The sequence below is a fragment of the Heptranchias perlo genome, chromosome 26 (assembly GCF_035084215.1).
Source record: "Heptranchias perlo isolate sHepPer1 chromosome 26, sHepPer1.hap1, whole genome shotgun sequence".
Classification (NCBI taxonomy): domain Eukaryota; kingdom Metazoa; phylum Chordata; class Chondrichthyes; order Hexanchiformes; family Hexanchidae; genus Heptranchias; species Heptranchias perlo.
Genome location: NC_090350.1, coordinates 36,974,671 through 36,993,976, shown reverse-complemented (window position 1 = coordinate 36,993,976; position 19,306 = coordinate 36,974,671). Strand labels below are relative to the sequence as shown.

The 19,306-nt window shown below is 42.9% G+C and overlaps 1 protein-coding gene across 5 annotated transcripts in view; it reads right to left on the bottom strand.

Moving 5' to 3' along the window:
* The window catches only part of l3mbtl1b (L3MBTL histone methyl-lysine binding protein 1b), a 62,134-nt gene that overhangs the window by 35,716 nt on the left and 7,112 nt on the right, over positions 1 to 19,306 (bottom strand). For 4 of the 5 annotated variants that reach the window (XM_068006806.1, XM_068006802.1, XM_068006804.1 and 1 more), the window contains 4 exons: positions 17,645 to 17,781; positions 12,352 to 12,457; positions 8,674 to 8,821; positions 2,482 to 2,605 (listed from right to left, as the gene is read on the bottom strand). In XM_068006806.1, coding sequence (XP_067862907.1) covers positions 2,482 to 2,605; positions 8,674 to 8,821; positions 12,352 to 12,457; positions 17,645 to 17,764 — 498 coding nt within the window. In that variant the 5' untranslated portion in view covers positions 17,765 to 17,781. The remainder of the gene's footprint in view (positions 1 to 2,481; positions 2,606 to 8,673; positions 8,822 to 12,351; positions 12,458 to 17,644; positions 17,782 to 19,306) is intronic. The other variant, XM_068006805.1, reaches the window with a different exon arrangement.

The following is a 19,306-nucleotide window of genomic DNA, read 5'->3' as shown; positions in this document are numbered from 1 at the left end:
GCAAGAACTGAGGGGCAGAGTTCCTGGGTGTGGAGGTGGGAGGCTGATGGTTGTGTCACTGATGGAGTGAGAAGGCTGAAGGCTTTGCCACTGATGGTAGGGTGAAGCTGGAAAAGTGGAGGGTACAAGCATGGATGTACGGCTGGAGTATATTGCTGAAGAATGGAGGAGCTTAGCCACGGAGGGATTTGTAGATGACGACAAGGAACTTGAAAATATATACAGGGACGGGCAGCCAACAGAGATTAGCAAGGGTAAAGTGAAGAGTTGAGAGGGACTTTGTGGGGATAGGATGTGGGTGGCAGAGTTGGAGTTTATGAAGAATGCGCCTTGGGAGCGCAGTTAGAAGAGAGTTGGAAAAGTCATAGATGACAATTTAGCAGCAGTGAGTCCAGGACAAAGATGGGTGTTATTTCAGAGGCGGAAGTAGACGTGTATACTAGATTTAGGGTTTGAAGCCCAGCTCGGGATCAATACACCATGTGGTTTTATACTAAAATGTACAGATCAGAACGTCCCAAGTCATCCCCAGTTTGTAATGATTTAGCTCGTCTCCAATGGGGCAGAAGTCAGGTTACCATAATTGGCCTAAATTGTACTTTGGATATTTTCCTACCCCCTCCCAAACTGCCTGAGTCCCACTTCCGATTGCTATTCAGTGATCTTTGCTGGGAAAGATGTGTGGGTATTAAATGAGGACAAAATTGGAATCAACCGTGATGTCCTCTCTAATAGGACAGCCTGCTGAACTTTACTGCTTTGACTGACATGAAGAATGGTCACTTGGGCAAGATACCAAAGAAGAGAACTGTATTCTGACAAGAGTCAGCACCTTCAGGAAGAGAAGGACAGAACACTGGGGGAAAAAATACAATTTTTGACAGCTGCGTAAAGTGCATTATGTCATTGACTTAGGTTCCAAGCCCAGCTTCTGCTGACATCTCTGCCTTGTTCATTGATAGCAAGTTGCCAATCTTTACCAGTGTGCCAAACACAGCATGGGCAATATGCTGAGCCAACTGCAAAGGGAAAAAAAAAAGAAAAACAAGAGGAATTGAAAGAGACAGAGAACCTGCTCTCACTTCAATATGCTGGCTATATCAGCTACATCTGGAGAGGCTCCCCCCCACAAAAAGTCAAAGCCTCTTGGCCTCTCACCCACCTAGTGGGTGAAAACATTCATCCTATTGATAATTTAGCAGAAAAGTAGTTGTGTGCTCAGTAAAATGAATCAACCAGAGGAATTTCACACTCCAATTACTGCACAAATCTTCTGCCTTGTAGTGTAGATAGTGGAGTGCTTGCCTACGACTGGAGCACTATTCCAAGCTCTCATTCCATACTGCAGAGGTTGGCAGAAAATTAAAGAATGGAGACTAGATATGGTGGCCCAACCCACTACAATTGCTGTTGCCACTGGCTAATAATAAGGTTAATGATAGCTATGGAGTACTCTCCATTCTGTTCTACTCTCCCAGATATTATATCCTTCCAGCTGGTGGATGAAGAGTAATGTTATAAAGACCTGGTTCCAAAAAAAAACTCAGGATGGAAACTGAAGACCTTCAACTAATCATCAAACTAATTATTAAAAACAGGATCCTTTCCCTCCATTCTCAATTTGTTTTTCCATATATCTGTATTAGAAATATTATATCGCTGCACACTTCCTATTAACATTTTTCCAACATAAATTCCTATTCCACATGTATAATGATCACTGGCAAGAGGGTGCAATTACAGCATGACAACTTTTTATAGGCAGTTTGTATCATGAATGTGGACATAGAAATCTATAATGGCAATAGAAAAATAAGGACAGAATGTATAGCTAGATTACATCTGCATGCCCTGGTCAAATTATCCCTCACCTTCTAGCCGTGCTTCAACCAAAGACTACACTTTGGAGCTCATTTTAACTTTGACTTCATTTACAATGATAATCGGGCATGGTGTATAACGGGCGGCTAATTCAATATCGTCCGTTTTACACTATTGCCCAAGGTTAAAATTACCCCTTGGTCTTGACACCCCGTGTGCAATTCCATGAGAGATTCAAATATTTTATGTATAATATATATATGACACACACACACTATTATAAGAGTAATGACATTATAAAACAAACTGAGAGAAGTAACTGAGCTAGTCAGTGACACTAGCCAACAACCAGGGGTAATTCATTCCTCCCACAGTGTCCACCTCAGTAACTCCTTCAACCTGGTTGCTCAATTGCAGGACTAACCACAAAAGATACTCTTCCAAAATAAATCAATATGATGCTGAAGTTAATCAAAATTCTTTTCTTTAGAAAAGTTATTCTGATTCTGATGGCAACCCTCTTTAATAGCAATATAGATTTTGTGATGACTGTATACAACATTCTCAATACTATTGTTGATCCCTATAACAACATAAAAGAAAACAGCGAAAATGTCTAAAACAAAAATTAAGAATTCAATAAGACATTTGGCAAGCTACCTCATCTTCATCTGCCTGTAAATCTTCATCTGCCCAGTCTAGCAGCAGCTTCCGTTTCTTTCGGAGACGCTTCATGATTGTACCATTGCCATTTGTCACATCGACATGACTAGGCTTATTAGTGCTGTGAAAGAAACAGAAAACCTTGAAGTAGCAATCGATTATTAGCTCTTCAAAGTAGCATTATTCTTTACAGAGAAGTCAGAGAGGGCTCACTGCTGTGTTGCAACTGCGTCTGTGCACGTAACCAACTGTAACCACCTGTAAGTACTAAATTTGGTACAGTAATGGCAAAAACATGGATTTAAGATTTGAAATTACTCCATGAAGATTTAGTTTTATTTTTCGTTCCAATTTTCTCCTCCTCTTCTGAAGGCACCGACTTTTGCTGGGACCTAGTTCCATCAGCATTCTTTCAGTGCCTCCCCCAAGTGCGATTCTTTATGCATGAGCCTGGACAGTGAATGTCAGCAGCCCATTCAATTGTGAAGGGGAATACACCAGAGAGAAATCCCATTCTTACCCAGTAAGCATATGTGTGCAACATAAAAGTAGCGATCAGCACAGGCAACACTGGCTTAATTCCTCTTCTCATTTTTGTTTCCTTTTTGCCCAGTTCTGATAAGCTAACTCAACACAGACCAATGACTGTACTGCAGACATTCTGGTCTGTATGGCTTAGCATCACACTATTTACCAACTAATCCATTGTGGGGGGGGGGGGGGGGGGGGGTGGTGAGGGAGTATTGAAATCCATTGATCAGTATGCTATAACCAAAGTTGAATGGGACTGGTTTCATTTGCAAAGAATACCTCAAGACAAAAAAAAAAATACACAAACGCAAACCAAGTGCACCCAAAACAGCAGCAACCATAGAGTTGGCCATACTTTTCACAAGGATACGTGAACTATATCAAATCACATAGTATGTTATAGCACAGAAGGAAGCCTTTCGGCCCATTGTGCCTGTTCCTTGAAAGAGCCATCCAATTAATCCCACCCCCCTGCTCGTTCCCCATAGCCCTCTAAATTTTTTCCATTCAAGTATTTATCCAATTCCTTTTTAAAAGTTATTATTGAATCTGCCTCCTCCACCCTTTCAGGCAGTGCATTCCAGATCATAACAACTTTCTGCATAAAAAAATGTTTCCTCATGGCGCCTCTGGTTCTTTTGTCAATCATCCTAAATCTGTTGTCCTCTGGTTACTGACCCTTCAGCCACTGGAAACAGTTCCTCCTTATTTACTCTGTCATGATTTGAACACTCTATCAAAACTCCTCTTAACCTTCTCTGCTCTAAGGAGAACAACCCCAGCTTTTCCAGTTCTCCACATAACTGAAGTCCCTCATTCCCTGGTAGCATTCTAGTGAATCTCTTCTGCACCCTCTCGAAGGGCTTGACATCCTTCCTAAAGTGTGAGTGCATAAAATTGAACACTGTACTTCAGCTGAGGCCTAACCAGTGTTGTATAAAGGTTTAGCATAACTTCCTTGCTTTTGTACCCTCTGCCTCTATTAATAAAGCCCAGGATCCCGTATGTTTTTTTTAAACATCCTTGAAATACTTCAAAAACATTTTGTCAAAATTCTATGGGGGTATCCAACTTAATAATAAACCTCCAGTTGAGTATGTTTAATGTTCTGCCATTGTAAAAAGCAATGTGGTGGGGAAATTGTCACAGTCTGGGAGTGAAGAAACCCAATTGTCTTTGTATAGGACTAATTGGATTAGTTTCCTGGGGTCATTGAGTTTAACTATGGAGAGCTTAAAATATTATAATAGGGATGTTAAAAGTAAGAATAAAATCAAGCTTCTGATTCTGTCTAGTTTTTTTGACCAAATTTCATATGGGTTGATGCACAAGAAATAAACCAATAAAGGAGGGTCCGAAAGCTATCAAAAGAGCCCTTTTAGCTTTGGACAATTACAGATCGCTGTAGCACTAACCCATACAGACCAGAAAGCACGGGTGGTACTATTAGTAAGGGGTCTCCCCATAGATTGGCAATATTTGTAAGGGGTCCCCAGGAGTGTGTCAATATTCACTAGGGTTACCCATGCAGGAAAATTTGAAAAGCTCCAACACAGCATGTTTTTAAAAAAAAAATGAATGAGGACTGGGAGAGGCCACATTCAATCTAGTGAATTCAGGAAATTTAGGAGGGGATGCATGGGTAATAGAATAAATGAAACAACTAGATTCCACAAAGTTGAATATGATTGTGTGATAGTTATGGGGGTAAATTTTAATGGGGAGCTGGGAAGAGGGTGGGGGGGGGGGGGAATTCCTGATGGACATCCTTACGATTTTGACGTAAGGGCGTCTTTCATTTTTTCTCCCCTGTAGGTTTCCCACCTGACAGGCCAGCCAGATTGACAGGCTGGCTGTCAGTCGGATGGGAGCACAGCCAGGGAGCGGATGCCAGCAAGTAGGTCTTAGGTTGGGGGGGGGCAGGGGGAGAAACCAGGTCATGAGTCATCGGGCGGGGGGGGGGGGGGGGGCTGGGTCGGAGATCGTGGGGGGCTGGGTCGGAGATCGTGGGGGGCTGGGTCGATTGACTGTGTGGGATCGCAGGAGGTAGACTTGTTGGGCCCAAGAGGAAACACTCCTGCTCCTCCTGATCCACAAGCAGTACAATAAAGGCACTTACCTGCTGAGCCGGGCCTTCTCGCCTCCTCTTACTTGGCGTGAGCAGAAGGCCCGGGAATCCCGGTCTCCAGGAGTTAAAAATTAAAAAAACTTGTCAAAATAGAGGCCCATAGCTTCCTTAAAAGATTTTACTGACTGGCCTGCCTCCTGAGCGTGGACTGGTCGCCCGCCTTTCGACCCACTTCTGTTAAAACCGGAAGTGGGCGGGTTGGAATCGGGTTTTACATTTTTACCTTCCCACCGCCCCCAACCCACCCGTTCGTGGGGTTATAATTTACCCCATGGTCCTAGAGTAGCAACCCAGAGGGAGTGAGTTCAAAATCTCACAATGGCAAGTTGTAAAACTGAGTTCAATAAATCCAGCAATTCATGGGTTAGGAAAAAATGACCATGAAAGCTGCTGGATTGTTGCAAAAACCCAACTGTTCATCAATGTCCTTCAGCGAAGGGAGCCAGCCACCCATCCCTAGTCTGACCTACAGTGGTTGACTCTTAAAGCCCTCTGAAGTAGTCTAGCAAGCCATTCAGCTGTAAAATAATTGCAACAAGAAACAATCATAAGAGTACAATCAGCATGAGGACTGCAATGGTTCAAGTGGACGGCCCACCACCACCTTCTCAGGGTAACTAGGGATGGGCAATAAATGCAGCTTTTGCCAGTATCACCCACATCCCGAGAACAAATTTTTTAAAAATCCAGGAAAGCTTTAGGGAGGCAAAGTTGGGGAAAATGCTTTGGTGAGAAAAACAAAAAAAGGATTTCATTTAAAGATATGCACCATGTTGAAGTGGTTAATGGCAAGACAAGGAAGTTAAAATAGAATAAAAGAAAAGTACTGGCAAAGAAATTGGGAAGAAGGGAGATTAGAAAATACATAAAAAATGAGAACTGCAAAATAATTGAAATGAAGGCGAAAGGTGGGAAACGGTATTGAAAAACCTGAATTTTTTTAATAAGATAAGTTTTATGAGAAATAAAATCAGCTAATCAGAATGGAACATCAAATCTGAAAATGGTTTCCCTGGGCATTTTAATTTGTATGCTTTCTCAAAAATATATTAAGAGGCTGTCTGGTGCAGAAATGTAAATAGATTTAACAGATTTCAATCAAAAAAAATCCAAAAAGACAATTTCATCATCATTTCAACTTTCTTGTGAATGACAATGGCAGAGTTTTTGAGAAAAACAAACACAGGACAGTTGAATATTGTTGAGTGACTATATGCAATTGCTGGCTTTTCTCTTGTACTGTTTCTTACTTTCTCATATTTCTCCAAATACAACATCCAACACACTCTTCCCCTTCCCTACAGTCTTCACTGTGTTGAAATCAAGACTCAGTGCATCATCTCCAACTCTAATGCACTCTTTCCTCAGAACCCAAAACTTCTTCAGTCTTCCCTTCTTCGTACAATCTATAGGCATTTAAAACCCAAGCTTCAGCTAATCAATACTCCTCGATTTACGACTCTTCCCAACCAAGGTGGTACTCTACACCATAGGCTTTGGCCCGTCACCCAGGATGCTCTTTCCAGGTAATTTCCCTTCCCTTTGTACGCACAACAAAAACTTGTTGGGTGAAATCACACTGTGCAGTATTAGCATATGAACACCTCCATCAAAACAGCAGCAGTGGGATTTTATATAAACAAATTAACTGGGGGGGAGGAGGAGGAAGAAGGGGAAAATAATGAAATACAATGGATATAAAATGTTCCCAACTTGAAATTGATCAAACGGAGGCAGAACTGCTGAATGTTTCATTTACCATCAAGAACGCAACTTTCATTGTAAAAGTACTTAATTCCAAAAGTGGGAATGAAGTTCACAATGTACCAGTAAATGGGAAAGAAACTGCTGCATTACTGGTACAGGAGGGTTCAACCAGTCAGACAGGTGGCAGCCTTGTGTTTTTTGTTACTGTTTTTTTGCCTTCTTGATCAAACTATAAACAGGGCAGCGTAAATCAGCAGGAGGGCAAAATACTTAAAGTACAAAGTGTCTCCATGTTAGAAATTTGACTGCTATATAAGAACACAAGCTTCCCGTGTGGTCTGCTTTTTGCAGCGGCAACTCTGGTGCAGAATAATTAAAGCCAGGTTTACATGTGGACTAAGACTATGCACAGATTATGGCTTTTACAATTGTTTTCAATCATAACCCTTATTTATCCCACATATGTTTCCCCAGTGTGCTTTTCCCCCCTCCTTGTTAATGCTAATTTCTCCCCTCCCTCTCTGTGAACAGATTGACTAATTGATGGGGTATGGTTACATGGATGCCAGGTGCAAGTGCCCACCATTTACAGAAACCTAGACAGCAAGTGCTGGCAAGCTATTTTACAAACAAACAAAGTTTACCACAGGGAGTATTGTTTTTAAAAAAAATTGTTTGTGGGATGTGGACAAAGCTGCACTTAATGTCTTCTGTAATAGTTTACACCAATAGTAGTATAGTGGCTTGTTAGGCCATGTCAAAAGACACTAAGCGTCAACTATGTAGTATGGACTAGCGTCAAGTGCCAGCTAGGCTGGATAAGGGGTGGCATTTGCCTATCCTAAGGAAATTAGTGAACCAGCTGAGTTTTTAATGACAATCTGGCAGCTAGCCCACAAGTGACCAGATTTATTGAATTCAATTTCACAAATTGCCATGGTGGGATTTGCTATCACAACCACTACACTACCTCCCAATATAAGCTGGATCCTGTCCTGACCTGACATCCACATATGTACTTCCAGATGGCTCGGTAGTGGGAACCCTGGCCAATCTTGCCCTCCCTTGCCCATCGACCCCATCATCACCAATTACACAAGCAGCTAACTCAGTGCAGATCTGGAATCAAACCACGGGCGTCCTTGATCTGTACAGCTCATCTGATCACTACTATAATCAGCTGAACAGTCAAGACGTTTGTTTTCTGATGCTGTTTCCATGGGGACATTTCTCTCTCAGTAGTGCAACAACTGGAATAACTTACTCGGAGATGTTAATACAATCCTCAATCAGATTCCAAAGCAGAGCACAATTCAACAATTAATGTACCACAGTCATTCCCTGTAAATAGCAAATTTGGCTAAATAAACAACCCACACTAGTGTACATTAGCAATTTGCCTTTCTACTTCTACTAATTGAGCCAATATGGATAAATGAATCAGAATGCTACTAACTGTTAGCTCTACTGTTATTGTGTTTACCTTTAAGAGGAAATTGAGACAAGAACCATTGGTGAAATCCTTGTGTAAATAAAATGAATTTCAGATTCTGCTCACGTGAATCGTTTTAGCCGAGGTGAATAAAGCAAGTAACTCCTTAACCAGAGAAACCTATAAGCATAGTAACTTATATAGATAAGTCATTCAGTCAGAGGATTCTGGTTTTCATGCCAACGCCGGGGGTCCACTGTAATTGAAAGGAAGTAATATATGATTTCTGATAAGATAGTTAATTTAGACTCAGTGGAAACAATGGGGAGATAAAACAGATACATCGAAGAAGCTTGCTGTTTGAGGGGAGTCGTCTGAAAAGAAAGTGTACCTTTCTTTGTACTGCTGCGCACAGGCCTCACTGCAGAATTTCCCCCCATGACTGAAGTGCTCGATAGTGCCATAGTGTCCACAGTTCTCGCAGCAGTAGATTCCATCCATGCTGGGCACTTCCTCTGTATTTTGTGAAGCTGGTACAACTGCCACAGACACAGGAAGGACATGGGGGGAGAAAAAAAGGAAAAATGTTAATTAAATAGGCGCACACCAACCAGAAAAGTGAGAAGTGATGAAAAAAACTCCCACCTCTTGAAAAAAAAAGGAAAGCAGTGATTTCTGGAATCATTCAAAAGCAATCACAAAATATGAAAGACGGTTCTGTGCAGTGAGCTGCAACAGGGCAAGTGGAGCAGGGTGGGTAATGAAAGAGATAAAAGAACACACTTAAGCACATCAACAACCTATGTAACATCAATCTCAGCATCTGGGAAAATCTTACAGGTGACCACACGCGCTGGCAAGCTGCGATGCATGGCAGTGTCTGTCAGCGCGTCAATCCTCTGAGGGGAAGCTGCAACAATGGGCACGTGAGCAGCTGCAGCTTGTCGACCCCACACGGACTGTTCAGGTCTGCAAAATGCGGGCGAGAGATTGCCTTTCTATTATTGGTCCCGATAGTCACCAACACAGTCTCCAAGTCCAATTCTCTCCCAAAAAGGGTCTTCGTCTTCAAGTACAAAGCACAACCGCCATAAAACATGTTACATACACAAAGATTTGGATGAGTATACATTTGCCATCACACCAACGATGACTGCTCTTCACAAGTAATTCATTGGTTGTGACGTGCTCTCAGAGATCCTAAGGATGTGATAAGGTGCTATATAAATGCAAGTATTTCCTATATATAGATGTACTAACATGCGTGGAAAGTATTCATGCAAATTTCACTTCAACCTTGGACCACCTGGACTTTTAGGAGACATAAAGCAGTACAAAAAAACAAGTGAGATTCTTTTACTGAACAACTGAAGAATTTTCACCAACTGCTAGAAGAATTCCACTGACACTCAATGATGTGATAATTGGGTTGCATAGCTTACGAGGGTGTTGCGATGCATCTCGGCAGACCAATTTATTGCTTTAATCAAAATCAAAACAGGCTGAAGGTCACAAAATGTTTTCCCGAACCATCAAACCACTGTTGTAATTCATAGCTACTGATTTGTCACAACATGCTATTTTGTGATAAATCTTGTTGCTGTAGGATACAATAATCACAAGTGTGATTTTACCCCAAGTGGTAGATTTTTTTTGGTGCTCATCAACGCAAGGTATTTTTAGTGCTGAGGAATGGAATTCTTTCCATTTAGGCATCCAGTATCAGCATCAACAAATCCCATATCAGGTACAGCACAGCTAAATGCAGAGTAAAACTCCCTTTACCCTGCTCCAACAAGGTGACTCAGCTTCCAACTCAGAAAAACACCCACTGCACTATTTTTTTACATTTCACCACACCAGCCATCATGTGGCCTCCCTTAGGTGATGCACAGAGGTGCAAGGAAAATGGACACTAAACCAAAGGAGAGATTACAAGGGGTGACCAAAGGCTTCATCAAAAATTTGGGTTTATGGAGGGTCTGAAAGGAGGAGAGGGAGATGGAAAGACAGAGGGAATTTCAGAGGGTGGGGTCTAGGTGGCTGAGAGGGGGGAAGGGGATGCACAAGAGCCCAGAGTCAGGAGAATACAGAATACATTGGGGAGGGGGGGAGGAAGGAAGGGATGGTTGTAGGGCTGGAGGAAGTTACAGAGATAGGGAGGAACTAAGCCAAGGTGGAACTTAAATACAAGGAAGAGAATTTTAAATTTGAGATGGGGGGCTGGGAGCCAATGTAAGTCAATGAGGACAGGTATGATGAGCTAGCATAACTATGTGGGATAGGACATTGGTCATACCCACTCAAACTGGAACTGGATTGAGACTGCTCAAATATATTTCATGTAGGACCCTTACAGCCAGAAAACATTAGAAACTTTCATCCATTGATCTGGGCTGGATTTGAACCCAGGTCCTAGAGGTGAAAGACCACTGTCCAGCCTATTGCTTCACTCAATACCCCTGACCCCAACAGAACATTTTAAAAGATTTGATTGCTGTGGGATATATATATATCATAAATACACATTATATAAATACACACACATATAATATATTTTTTTTTGAACTTTGAGATGTTAGAACAGGATCAGCTGTAGGTTGGCACAGTTGATACAGTACAGATCTTCCAGTACACAACAACATTGCATTTATATAGCACCTTTAATGTCCCAAAATTGATGTCGAGTCGAAGGACGAGATATTAGGAGGGATGACCAAAAGCTTGTCAAGAGGGGTGCCTGCAGTTGATACAATATAAGTCCGCTGGAGCATTGCAACTAACTGTTAAGCTAATTCCAGTGCACAAATGTTCTCCTATCGCAAGAGGCACAATTTAGCCACCAAATTTGTTGATTTTTTTAAAAAAAATTTGCATTAAAGTCATTACACTAACTTCTTGCTGGTGCAGGAGTTCGTTTCAACAATTAGCATTCAACACAATTTTTCTCAATGCTATCCACATGTGTCCCATGACTTTTGGGTAAATTTCCCATTGACAAATCATTTGCCTTAATCATAGGCACCAGCAGGTTTAGAGTTTATTTTGTTTTGTTATAATGCACCAAAATGTTATTTTCATTTTGGTGTGGTGATTGAGTCAAAGGTCACAGACATAGGCAAATGGATTAAACCCACATAACCTTGGTGAAAAATTCAGTAAAGCGTTTGTTTAGGTTACTGAGGGAAGTATTTCAAATTTTGTTGGAGTGCATTGCAAAGTTGCTGTGCATTAGACACTAATGCTCAGTGCCACAGGCTGTACTGATCATTGGTTCAGTCCAGGCCTAGCCAATTCCAGATCTGAGGAGAGAAGGAAAAAAGGATCCAACGGCCACAACTGGGCAGTACCTAGCTGCTGCCAGTTGCTACGTATGGGAGCACTGGTGGCAGTCTGGAGACAATAATCCTCTTGGCACTCAGCGCATAAACCCAGGTAGATGAGGTTAGCTTAACATTAAAAATAAAAGTGTTGTGAAAATTCAGATTTTCTAGACATATCCACCAGCAGCTGGTACAGATTCCAGTTAAGGGAATACTGAGAGAAAGAAAAAAAGAGAAAGAAACAAAGGAAGGGGAAGAAACAAAGAGAAAGAAAATAAAAACTTGTATTTGTACAATGCCTTATCACATGTCTTAGAAATATCTCAACGTGCTTCTCATAAATTAATTAATTTGAAGTGCAGTTATTATTATTGGTCAAAGGCAGTTATTTTACACGTAGCAAAACTCCACAAATAGCAATGAGATGGAATGGGCAGTTAATCTAATGGGGCCTTGGATAAACGTCTCATCCAAAGGACAATACCTCAGATAAAGCAACACACCCCACCCCACCCCTAGGGATGGGAAATAAATGCTGGCCTTGCCAGCGACGCCCACAGCCCATGAACGAATAAAAAAAAACTACACTAGAGTGTCAGCCTTGATTACATGCTCAAGAAAAGTGTCAAGAATTTCAAAAAGTTATTGAATCACAAAAAAAATTATACAGTTCCTGGAAATTATTACACCCTCGTTTTCAAAACTGCCCCAAGTTGACGTATTCCGAAGAAGAAGGAAAGACTCACCTTTTGAATCTGTGGCCCTGCTCGCACTTTTCAAGGTGGTGTCATTTCCATTTTCAGTCTCTGCGTTGGTGATGATTTCCAGCGTGTTGAACTCAGTCATTCGGAACTGCTCACAAGAAAGTAAATTATGGGATATGTGCACCATTTTGATTTAATCCATTCATTCCCCAAACATTACATTCCTTTCACCTTTAGGAGTTCGTAGAGCTAAATAATCCATGAGAACATTAGACATAATCCTGCCCTGGATATCAAAATACTGTACAAACATGCACAACTGTGCCATCAATGTACTCCCCTGTAAATGTTGGGTTGAGAATTTGCACTGATGTTTATACCTGGACTGTTCATTGTTAAATGTTTGCCAGCTGTTTGCTTGTTTGTAATGTTTGGTTTCTTGAAATAAGTGAGAAAAAAATAGCTGAATGTTGGAAAAGACAGCAGATCTGCCAGCCTCAGGGAGATGATGGGATAATATTCCAGAACTTGAGATCTGATGCAGGATCCCAGCTGAAACACTAATTTGTCTTTTCCCTTTTCAGATGCTATGGGGCCTGCTATGTATTACCAGCATTTTCTGTTATAGCAGGGAAACATAGTGCAAGGACGGAAAGATAAATATACACTAAAGATAAACAGATTTCAATAGAACAGAAATTAATACCAAGAATTTTAGCAATGGCTAAAACCATTATTCAGAAGGCCCTTGGGAAAATGGTATAGCCCAGGAACAGGTTGCCTTCTCAGTGCATGGGGCAAGAGGATAAGAATAGTTTTATTTCCTCCCAAGTTTAGTACCCAAAGACCATGTAATTTACACTGCTACTGCCATAGTTCCTGCAGTAAGGCTCATGAATAGGCACTTGGTTGCCAACAGTGATTGTTACCACTTCCAAGGAATTCTTTGTTAGGTTCAAATAGAGATCACACACACACAAAGGTTTGAACTGATTGGCCTATTGGCCCTGAACAGAACAATAGTTGAAGAAATACACGGTTATAATTGGTGAGCCGCACCGACCAGCGGGAGTCTTGCACTGCAAACGGTCACCTGCTCCTCATACTCATTAAAAGAAAAGTCAGCCAGTTAACTCTAGCTTCCTATTCACAACGTTATATTCTGCACTGTACAGGAGTGGACACATCTAATTATACTGCAGTAAAATCCTGAAGCTCTGAAACAAAATGTTTTTACAAAATATTTTTAAGTCCATCTTCACTCGTGCAACATACAAAACCTGACAATAATATGATTGAAAACTATGATTGAGACTGTCCCAAGGTGCATCCTCCTCTCACTATCATAGCATGAGGTTGTTTTTTAACCCATCTGCTTTAAATATGTTTGTAAGATTAAATATTTGGCTGTAGGATTTGGTCTAACAGTGCTGTGTTAACAACTCTCATTTAGCTTGAAAGCCAATGAAGATCTGAAAATCCTTCAGAGCAACCTAATTTTAGGGGACAATACACCAGCATTTCAACTCTGACAACTGATAACAGGGATCCAGTTTTAAAGGAGCAAGTCACAAAATGCACAAATTGTTAACTTTAAACAGGTTTTATTCTCAACAGGCTCTTGTGAGCAATCAGATAAAGTTGCAACATTTTTTTTTACAAACTAGTATCTTTCAGAGTTTGTACTAGGCATCAGAGTATTATATAGCACAGGAGAGAAAACAGAACCAAGAGAGACCTGGGAAATGAAATAGCAGGAGCAGCTTGGACAAGGAAAACTGGCGTGGGAACAGGAGCAACCCGGACAAAAAAAAACAACCGGAGTGGAAGCAAACTGGTAATTAACAAAAAGAGACAAGAGGAGCATCCAGGACAAGGAAAAGTAATAGGAGGGGCCTGAAGAAAGTAAATAACTAAGCAGTAGCTTGCAACAGAGACGAGAAGAACAGCAAAGGGCAGTGCAGAACAGTATCTGGACGGGGTTGGCAGCAGAACAGGGGCTGGACCTAAAACAGTATTACACAGAATATACAGCACAGAAACAGGCCATTCGGCCCAACAGGTCCATGCCAGTGTTTATGTTCCACAAGAGCCTCCTCCCACCCACCTTCATCTAACCCTATCAACATATCCTTCTATTCCTGACAGGGTAGAAAGAAACCTTTTTCCGCTAGTGGGGGGAGTCTAGAACAAGGGGACAGAACCTTAAAATCAGAGAGAAGTTAAGAAACACTTCTTTATGCAAAGGGTGGTAGAAGTGTGGAACTCTCTCCCACAAAAAGCAGTAGATGCTAGCTCAATTAATAATTTTAAATCGGAGATTGATAGATTTTTGCTAGCCATCGGTATAAAGGGATATGGAGTTAGAGTACAGATCAGCCATGATCTAATTGAATGGTGGAACAGGCTCAAGGGGCTGAATGGCCTACTCCTGTTCCTATGTTTCTCCCACATGTATTTATCTAGCTTCAATGCATCGCTTCAAATGCATCTATGCTATTCGCCTCAACTGCTCCTTTTAGAAGCAAGTTCCACATTCTAACCATTCTCCGGGTAAAGAGGTTTCTCCTCAATTCCCTCCTGGATTTATTAGCGACTATCTTATATTTATGGCTCTTAGATTTGGTTTCCCCCACAAGTGGAAACATCTTCTCTATGTCTACCCTATCAAACCCTTTCATAATCTTAAAGACCTCCATCAGGTCACCCCTCAACCTTCTCTTTTCTAGAGAAAAGAGCCCCAGCCTGTTCAATCTTCCTTGAAAGGTATAACCAGTTCTGATATCATCCTTGTAGAGTTGAAATTCTGGAAGTCTAGCACTGCAGTCCCCTACGTTCACGAGACTTCTGTAGCTTAGAGCCACTTGCAAATCTAGAAAATGGTCTCCTAACTATAGGAGTTACAAGTCACAAATCTGCTTTTTTTGTTGCTCAAATGCAGACAAAATTGAGAATTTGCAACAGGATGTCCACCCCACCTGCAAACAGATTCATTAAAAACATACTATCCTGGAAATGACTGCTGCCAATGTCAGGAGGTGGCAGAGGTTAATGTCTCTGTTAAAATAGCAAAGTGAGCAATTTGATTTGAGTGTTCGTGATACAAATTTGCTGACAGTAATTTCTAACCTACTATATGGAAAAAAAAACTGCTTCAAGCCAATTTCCTATAAGCATCCACAGAAAACTTTTATCACAATACAAGGTGGATCTCCTCTGGCATTGCTCGAGGCGAGTCGATCTCCTCTGGCATTGCTCGAGGCGAGTCGATCTCCTCTGGCATTGCTCGAGGCGAGTCGATCTCCTCTGGCATTGCTCGAGGCGAGTCGATCTCCTCTGGCATTGCTCGAGGCGAGTCGATCTCCTCTGGCATTGCTCGAGGCGAGTCGATCTCCTCTGGCATTGCTCGAGGCGAGTCGATCTCCTCTGGCATTGCTCGAGTCGATCTCCTCTGGCATTGCTCGAGTCGATCTCCTCTGGCATTGCTCGAGTCGATCTCCTCTGGCATTGCTCGAGTCGATCTCCTCTGGCATTGCTCGAGTCGATCTCCTCTGGCATTGCTCGAGTCGATCTCCTCTGGCATTGCTCGAGTCGATCTCCTCTGGCATTGCTCGAGTCGATCTCCTCTGGCATTGCTCGAGTCGATCTCCTCTGGCATTGCTCGAGTCGATCTCCTCTGGCATTGCTCGAGTCGATCTCCTCTGGCATTGCTCGAGTCGATCTCCTCTGGCATTGCTCGAGTCGATCTCCTCTGGCATTGCTCGAGTCGATCTCCTCTGGCATTGCTCGAGTCGATCTCCTCTGGCATTGCTCGAGTCGATCTCCTCTGGCATTGCTCGAGTCGATCTCCTCTGGCATTGCTCGAGTCGATCTCCTCTGGCATTGCTCGAGTCGATCTCCTCTGGCATTGCTCGAGTCGATCTCCTCTGGCATTGCTCGAGTCGATCTCCTCTGGCATTGCTCGAGTCGATCTCCTCTGGCATTGCTCGAGTCGATCTCCTCTGGCATTGCTCGAGTCGATCTCCTCTGGCATTGCTCGAGTCGATCTCCTCTGGCATTGCTCGAGTCGATCTCCTCTGGCATTGCTCGAGTCGATCTCCTCTGGCATTGCTCGAGTCGATCTCCTCTGGCATTGCTCGAGTCGATCTCCTCTGGCATTGCTCGAGTCGATCTCCTCTGGCATTGCTCGAGTCGATCTCCTCTGGCATTGCTCGAGTCGATCTCCTCTGGCATTGCTCGAGTCGATCTCCTCTGGCATTGCTCGAGTCGATCTCCTCTGGCATTGCTCGAGTCGATCTCCTCTGGCATTGCTCGAGTCGATCTCCTCTGGCATTGCTCGAGTCGATCTCCTCTGGCATTGCTCGAGTCGATCTCCTCTGGCATTGCTCGAGTCGATCTCCTCTGGCATTGCTCGAGTCGATCTCCTCTGGCATTGCTCGAGTCGATCTCCTCTGGCATTGCTCGAGTCGATCTCCTCTGGCATTGCTCGAGTCGATCTCCTCTGGCATTGCTCGAGTCGATCTCCTCTGGCATTGCTCGAGTCGATCTCCTCTGGCATTGCTCGAGTCGATCTCCTCTGGCATTGCTCGAGTCGATCTCCTCTGGCATTGCTCGAGTCGATCTCCTCTGGCATTGCTCGAGTCGATCTCCTCTGGCATTGCTCGAGTCGATCTCCTCTGGCATTGCTCGAGTCGATCTCCTCTGGCATTGCTCGAGTCGATCTCCTCTGGCATTGCTCGAGGCGAGTCGATCTCCTCTGGCATTGCTCGAGGCGAGTCGATCTCCTCTGGCATTGCTCGAGGCGAGTCGATCTCCTCTGGCATTGCTCGAGGCGAGTCGATCTCCTCTGGCATTGCTCGAGGCGAGTCGATCTCCTCTGGCATTGCTCGAGGCGAGTCGATCTCCTCTGGCATTGCTCGAGGCGAGTCGATCTCCTCTGGCATTGCTCGAGGCGAGTCGATCTCCTCTGGCATTGCTCGAGGCGAGTCGATCTCCTCTGGCATTGCTCGAGGCGAGTCGATCTCCTCTGGCATTGCTCGAGGCGAGTCGATCTCCTCTGGCATTGCTCGAGGCGAGTCGATCTCCTCTGGCATTGCTCGAGGCGAGTCGATCTCCTCTGGCATTGCTCGAGGCGAGTCACAGAATATGGGAGAAATTTGCAGCAGGCAGTTCAGTAACTGGAGAGTGAGAAGAGATTTTTTGATCAATTCCTGGAAGTCTGAACCAATAAGAAAAACACGATAGTTCTTCTGTACTACAGAAACATTTAAAGTGGTGTGTATGCTATATTCACACACAGCACTTTTAATATATTATAATTAGATTGATGAATTACCTTTAAATTGCTGCCTGGCAATGTAGCAATTCCGTCCTTCCATTCCATAGCACTAAGCAGGTCAAAGTCCTGCCCTGGTGTAGCATTCACACTGTCCTCTCTTCTTGTACCTTGTTCCATTGTATTGTCTGGATTTACTGTAATTAAAATAGTTTTTGAGTCTACCAATACACATGGTAACGCCAACACAAGGAGTGAAATCAGAGCGTTTCCCTGTTTTGCTCCTTCATTATACACCCATAATAAACCCTAACATGCAGGTTGAGCAAAATGTTACTGGAAAAACAAATAAATAACAATGGTTTGTACTATGACCACCCATTGTAGTCAAAATGCAAAGTCTGAGCATCCCAGCAGCCAAGACACATATAACCAGATGCACAACCAACAGAGCATTCAATTAGCCTCACTGGGCATATTTTGTTCGTTTTTAGTGGGGTTAACAGATGGGAAGCTAATTCAAGGGAGAGGGGGTTAGGTGTCATTGCAATTCAACAGTTTTGTCTGGTCTCCATATGCACAGCTACTCTTATGAACTGACGGCCGTACCTTAGGTATGTTGTATGCTAGTGTGCCACAAGATTAATAATTACCCCCAATTACTGTATACAAAATAACTGAAGGTTGACTAAACTGAATACCCTCTAGGGTTCTGTTTTGATACAAAGACACTGGAGCACGTGTATGGTGCATAGGAGCATACGAAAATACAGACAGGAAAAGACCGAGTGCTCCATCAAGCCTGTCCCAAACAGTCATGATGCAACTGAGTATCATGACTCCCGGTGTTCCCTCCAACTTATACTCATGTAATCACCTGGAAGAAACAAAAAGCCAGATTTTTAAAAAAATCCCTAGGCCAATTCATAGAATCATAGAAGTTTACAACATGGAAACAGGCCCTTCGGCCCAACATGTCCATGTCGCCCAGTTTATACCACTAAGCTAGTCCCAGTTGCCTGCACTTGGCCCATATCCCTCGATACCCATGTAACTGTCCAAATGCTTTTTAAAAGACAAAATTGTACCCGCCTCTACTACTGCCTCTGGCAGCTTGTTCCAGACACTCACCACCCTTTGAGTGAAAAAATTGCCCCTCTGGACCCTTTTGTATCTCTTCCCCTCTCACCTTAAATCTATGCCCCCTCGTTATAGACTCCCCTACCTTTGGGAAAAGATTTTGACTATCTACCTTATCTATGCCCCTCATTATTTTATAGACTTCTATAAGATCACCCCTTAACCTCCTACTCTCCAGGGAAAAAAGTCCCAGTCTATCTAACCTCTCCCTATAAGTCAAACCATCAAGTCCCGGTAGCATCCTAGTAAATCTTTTCTGCACTCTTTCTAGATTAATAATATCCTTTCTATAATAGGGTGACCAGAACTGTACACAGTATTCCAAGTGTAGCCTTACTAATGTCTTGTACAACTTCAACAAGACATCCCAACTCCTGTATTCAATGTTCTGACCAATGAAACCAAGCATGCTGAATGCCTTCTTCACCACCCTATCCACCTGTGACTCCACTTTCAAGGAGCTATGAACCTGTACTCCTAGATCTCTTTGTTCTATAACTCTCCCCAACGCCCTACTATTAACGGAGTAGGCCCTGGCCCGATTCGATCAACCAAAATGCATCACCTCACATTTATCTAAAT